Source organism: Macaca nemestrina, chromosome 11, assembly GCF_043159975.1.
Source record: "Macaca nemestrina isolate mMacNem1 chromosome 11, mMacNem.hap1, whole genome shotgun sequence".
Lineage (NCBI taxonomy): Eukaryota > Metazoa > Chordata > Mammalia > Primates > Cercopithecidae > Macaca > Macaca nemestrina.
In genome coordinates, this window is record NC_092135.1 from 128,319,307 (window position 1) to 128,325,306 (window position 6,000).

The 6,000-nt window shown below is 44.8% G+C and overlaps 1 protein-coding gene across 1 annotated transcript in view; it reads right to left on the bottom strand.

Moving 5' to 3' along the window:
• The window catches only part of LOC105473952 (SP110 nuclear body protein), a 53,716-nt gene extending 47,922 nt beyond the window's left edge, over positions 1 to 5,794 (bottom strand). Inside the window, 3 exon segments of the mRNA XM_071073508.1 lie at positions 815 to 962; positions 3,898 to 4,037; positions 5,725 to 5,794. Coding sequence (XP_070929609.1) covers positions 815 to 961 — 147 coding nt within the window. The 5' untranslated portion in view covers position 962; positions 3,898 to 4,037; positions 5,725 to 5,794.
• Between the last annotated feature and the right edge of the window lie 206 nt (positions 5,795 to 6,000).

The window sequence follows — 6,000 nt, forward strand, 5'->3', positions numbered from 1 at the left end:
TAAATGCTTTTAAAAACCAAAATTGTATAAAAATAGGTCCACTTTGTCCACATAGCATATCTTCCAGTGCCTGCCTGTCTCACATCAGAATGCACTGTGAGCAATATAAGCTGTTATAAATTGGAATGATGCCTGTAGTAAGTTGAATTGCCTAATTCAACTAATTCACTAATGCCTGTAGTGAGATGCCTGTAGTGAATTGAATGGTGCCCCTCTCAGCCAAGATATAGCCATCCAGAACCTGTGAATGCGAACTTACTTGGAAAAAGTGTCTTTGCAGTTGTAATTTTTGAGATATTTTCATCTTTGATTTGAGATAAAATCATCTTTGATTAGGGTGACCCTAAATCCAAGTGTCCTCAGAAGATTAGGTTGAAGACTCAAAAGAGAGGTGATGTAGAGATGAAAACAGATTAGAGTGATGTGTCTACAAGGCAAGGAACACCAAGGATTTCCAGCAGCCACCAGAAGCTAGGAGATAGGCAGGGATCGGATTCTCCTTAGGGCCTCTAGAAGGAATCAACCCTGTCAACACCTTGATTTTGGACTTCTGGCCTCCACAACTGAGAGAATATATTTCTGTTGTTTTAAGCTACCTAGTTTGTAGTCATTGTTACATCAATGACACCCTAGAAACCAATACAGCCCCTATGACACCCTCTCTCCTAACCGCCCCCACCTTCTGTGATAATGAACACACCCGGGCTGGGCCTTCCAAACTCTGGAAGCCCTGGTGGTTTGTGGTTTGAGATCTTAATAATCAGGCATATTTGGTGGGGGCTGGGCTGCCATGGAAGGGTTCAACATGACTCACCATGTACATTGTCTTAGTGATGATGGAGTTGTCTAGGAGTCCTTCAAAGAAGGGAAATGGCTTGTGTATGGCATAGGCGATCCCCAGCTTCTGGTGCATGAAGTGCTGAAAAAGAGCCTCTTCCACGGCTCTTGTCATGGTGAACATCCTATGGAAAGAGGCATGATAAAAAATAGAAGCAAAGGCCGGGCGCGATGGATCATGCCTGTAATCCCAGCACTTTGGGAGGCTGAGGTGGGCGGATCACCTGAGGTCAAGAGATTGAGACCATCCTGGCCAATATGGTGAAGCCTGTCTCTACTAAAAATACAAAAATTAACTGGGAGTGGTGGCGTGGGCCTGTAGTCCCAGCTACTTGGGAGGCTGATGCAGGAGAATCGCTTGAACCCGGGAGGTGGAGGTTGCAGTGAGCCAAGATGGTGCCACTGCACTCTAGCCTGGGTGACAGAGCGAGACTCCATCAATAAAAAAAAAAAAATAGAAGCAAAGACCTTGAGGAATGCGGGGAGCTTCTCTCTGCATTAAATGGGCAGATCTAAAGGTAGGCATTCTGGTCCCAAAGGCATCCTTAGTACCTGCAAAGCAATGTCTGCCTAAAAGGCTCATGGGTATAGGAAACAATGACAATTCCCAGCAACAATGGAGGCTGAGAGTGACTGAAAATATAATGACAGAATCCCAAGGCGCTGCAGGTAAACATAAGGAAGATATTAAAAGTAGCTAATATTTATAGAGTGTTTCCTGTGTGCCAGACTTTGTTCTAAGGGTTTCATATGCAGTAACTTATCTGATCTTCATAAAACCCTTGTGAGATGGCTCCTATGGCTGCACCTGTTTACACTGTTGAGGACACTGAGACATAGAAAGGTTTAATAACTTGCCCCAGGGTTGCACAACTCGAGAGTGAAAGAGCTGGGAGCAAATCCCGATTCCAGGCTTAGAGTCCTAACTACGTGTTCCATGGCCACATTGATCTGGGTTAAACAAGATGACCCGGGCTGTAGCTGAAGCCATTAACTAGCAATGCTCATGCAACAGGGACCACCCTAAAATGGGTAGAGTCCGGCTGGAAACCTGATAATATTTAGAAACTTTAATAAACCACTCCCAATCTTCAACACAAATGGGCCAAGCATAAATAAAAGCATGAGGGCTGAGAAAGGCATACTTAGTAAAAGTGACTTAACTGACATGTTCAGTGCCACCATTTCATGTCTCAGACGTGTGCCTTTTCCCATGACCATGCAGCATTTATTAAAGATTGGCCATTTATGGACCATGAGGGGATATCAATAAGTTCTAATGGGAAGAAAATTTATAAATGACATTCTTGACAAATTGTCAAGAAAAGGAAAAGCACTCACAAAACATTCAATCAACTTGAGGATTTTTAACAAACAGAACAAACGTGGATTCCATTTTTCCAACTTCATTTTGTGTTGAACAGAAAACTAAATTGTAATTAACAACTGTTTCCAGGGATTTAATCCCAGTGGCGGATTAAGCACCATAGTCTCTTTCTCCTCATTCCCCAATGTTTTTAACTTGGCAGAAAAAAGTACTCATGAAAAGAATAATCTGCAATAGCCCTGGAAAACAAGAAAAGATGCCACTGAGAATCTGTGGTCGGGAAGAAGTCTTGGAAGATAGAGAACAGATAGGAGAGAAATCTACTATCCACAATATGCCTAGGGGAAGGAGATAGTGCAAAGATCAGTGCAAAGTCAGAGAAAGTCAGAATAAACATATACTAAGAAGAGGAAGGGGTCTGGGGGGCTCCTTTTAGAACAATTCATTATACAGCAGCGCTCAGCACAGGAAGTCTGGAGCTTCCTCATTCTTCGTCTGTCATGAGTCCCAAAGATGAAAGGGAGGCACAGAGAGGTTTAGTAAGTCACACAAGGTATTCAGTGGCAAAGCAGAGCTTGTCTGACTCTAAAATCCTGTTTCTCTCTATGCAAGACACTATATGTCATATATGACTGCTTAGATTTTTATTACGTAAAGAGATTTTGCAAATGAATAAGCAAAGACAAACATCCAACTAGAAAATAAAAAAGCAAAATACATGAACAGAGAGTGATAAAAGAATAAGCCGAATGTGCAATGAATATACGATAAGCATGTTAACTAGCTGGTAGAAAGTATAAATGAAGGCTAGGCATGGTAGCTCATGCCTGTAATCCCAGCATTTTGGGAGGTCGAGGTGGGAGGATCACCTGAGGTCAGGAGTTCGAGACCAGCCTGGCCAACATGGTGAAACCCTGTCTCTACTAAAAATACAAAAATTAGTTGGGCGTGGTGGTGCACACCTATAGTCCCAGCTACTCAGGAGGCTGAGGCAGAAGGTTGAACCCAGGAGGCAGAGGTTGCAGTGATCTGAGATGGTGCCATTGCACTCTAGCCTGGGCAACAGAGCGAGACTCTGTCTCAAAACAACAACAACAAACAAACAAAGCGTAAATGAAGACAATTTGATAACATATTTGTCTATCAAATTGGCCAAGATAGAAAATAATAGCAATAATCTCAGACACTGTGAGTGGGAAGGTCAACAGGTCCAAATGTTCTGGAGGCTGATTCAGTAATCAGTGTCCAATGCCCTGAAACATGGGCTCCTTTGAATTTCCACTTCTAATAATTTATTTCAAGGAAATAATCATGAGTGTGTTCAGAGAAAATATATAAAAAGTTCACGATACACTAGAGAGGAAATTAAATGTACTCTCATTTTTTCTTTTCCACCAGCTTCCCAAATACCTCTAGTCATTTACACAACGGATAACAGATGAGCTGCCTATTGCCGGCAGTGTAGGATGAGAACTTAGGTGAGGGTAGAGGGCAAATCTCGGTTCCATTCACAGTAACAGGCTGGACTCTATGGCGAAAAAGAGAGGTGTCAGTGTTCCCTCCATGTGCCCCCTTTTAACAGTCTCCTAATAAGTATCACGTGCTTGAGCTCTGACAGAGCCTCCGAGTTTCAATAGGTGAACTCCACCCTGCAGCTGCTGCCGGAAAGTTAACTGCAGTCGCCTCTGCAGTCGCCAAGGGCGAAGAATAAAGCAGCAAACACAGAAACTCACCTGGACTTTGAGTTTGTCGTTCCTGCCCCTTTCCAGGAGCTGGGCCGGGGATCACTCTTCGAAGATTGGGAGAGTTACAGGGAGATAGTAGCAGGCAAAACAGGAAGTCCGTGCTTTGACAAACGCAGTAAGGGGCCGGGCTTCAGAGAAAAGAAAAGTGAAAGTTTTCGGAGTTTGCCAAGCAGGAAGCTGAAGGCAGGTCAGTGCCTGCAGCCTCTCTCCACCTCCTCATGGGCGCTTGTGAGGCTCCCGGGACGTCTCGGCAGTTGGGGTTTGGGGGAGGGCGTGCTGCCAGTTGGGATCATCCCAGAGAGAGGCGTATGGGAGGAGGAGGCATAGGGGTCCAGCCCCAGCGGCAGTGGGAACGGGGAACTCAGCGTCCAACTGCTTCCCTACCCACATCTATTTTCCCATGACTTGTCCTCATTCTGTACATTTTAGGTTGATGAAAATGTTCTCAAATTGGATTGTGGTGATGTTTACGTAACTGAATAAATTCAGTGGAATTTATCCAGTGTGTTATCAAACTAACAGCACACACAAAAAAGAGAATGTGCCAGAAATGCCTAGAATTTGTCAGGATAAGATTATTACAAGAAATTGAAATGCAAGGGAACCTGCACATGAACTGGAATTGTGCAGAGGCAGGCAGACCTCCAGGCAGAAAAATGGCTGAGAGCTGGGCAGGTAGTTGGGAGCCTGGAGTCTGAAGCAGAGCTGGGGCCTGCTGATTCCAGAGCAGCAACTCAAGGGCTGGCAGGGACACCCCTTCTCATGCCCCCTTTAAAGATCCCTAATATACATTGACATGTGGGGCCTATGAAAAATCCTTAACTATTGGCCAGGCACAGTGGCTCATGCCTATAATCCCAGCACTTTAGGAGCCCAAGATGGGAGGATTGCTTGAGCCTAGGAGTTTGAGACCAGCCTGGGCAACATAGTGAGACCCCATCTCTATAAAAAATAAAAAAATAAAAAATTAACTGAGTGTGGTGGCATGTACCTTGTAGTCCTAGTTACTGAGGAGGCTGAGGCTGGAGGCTTGCTTGAGCCCAGGAGTTCAAGGCCACACAGAGCTATGATTGCACCACTGCACTATAGAAATCGATGTAACTTTGGGCCAGGCATGGTGGCTCACGCCTGTAATCCCAGCACTTTGGGACGCTGAGGCGGGTGGATCACGAGGTCAGGAGTTTGAGACCATCCTGGCCAACATGGTGAAACCACATCTCTACTAAAAATACAAAAACTAGCTGGATGTGGTGGCGTGAGCCTGTAATCCCAGCTACTTGGGAGGCTGAGGTAGGAGAATCGCTTGAACCCAGGAGGTTGAGGTTGCAGTGAGCTGAGATCTCACCACTGCACTCCAGCCTGAGTGACACAGCAAGACTCCATCTCGGGAACAAAGAAAAGAAATCTATGTAAGTTTGATTAAATCAATAATTCTCAAATGTATAGGACCCCCAAGTTCCCCTACCAGGACACCCACAAACTCCTCAGATACAAGATGGCAGACATGGATCTAAAGTTTAAGAAGCTTTGAAACCAAGACTAACTGCACAAGAGCGAGCCCTTCTATGCAGGAACAAACACAGCATATCCCACCCAAGTATGTACAGAATAGCAGACCAGCTTTGCAGGTAATGGCTGTGGGTGAAACAGAGGCGTGGAAGACACAGCCAGGAAAAATGCAATGCTGACAGCTGAGGAGAGGGTGCATTGATGCCTCAGCATGCAGTAACATACGGTGCTGTGATGCAGGGGATGGTGGTGGTAAAGGAATTAAGGAATTAAGGTTATTTTATGGAAATGTCACATGTCACTTACCCTCCACATCACCTGGATAGCCCCTTCATGGGCGTCTGAGGAGCCTGGCAGCAAGAACTTCTTCCTTTAGATCTCTTCAGAGATATACCAGGCAAACGCAAAACAAACAAACAAAAGTAAAACAGGAGTGGGAAAATAAAGTCAATGTCAAATCAGGCAAAAATTGTTACATGAAAAAAGACAGCTGTGAATGAGGATGAAAGATGTTTATTCTAAGCCATATATGCTTGGCTGGGCACAGTGACTCAGGCCTGTAGCTTAGCTAGCACTTTGGGA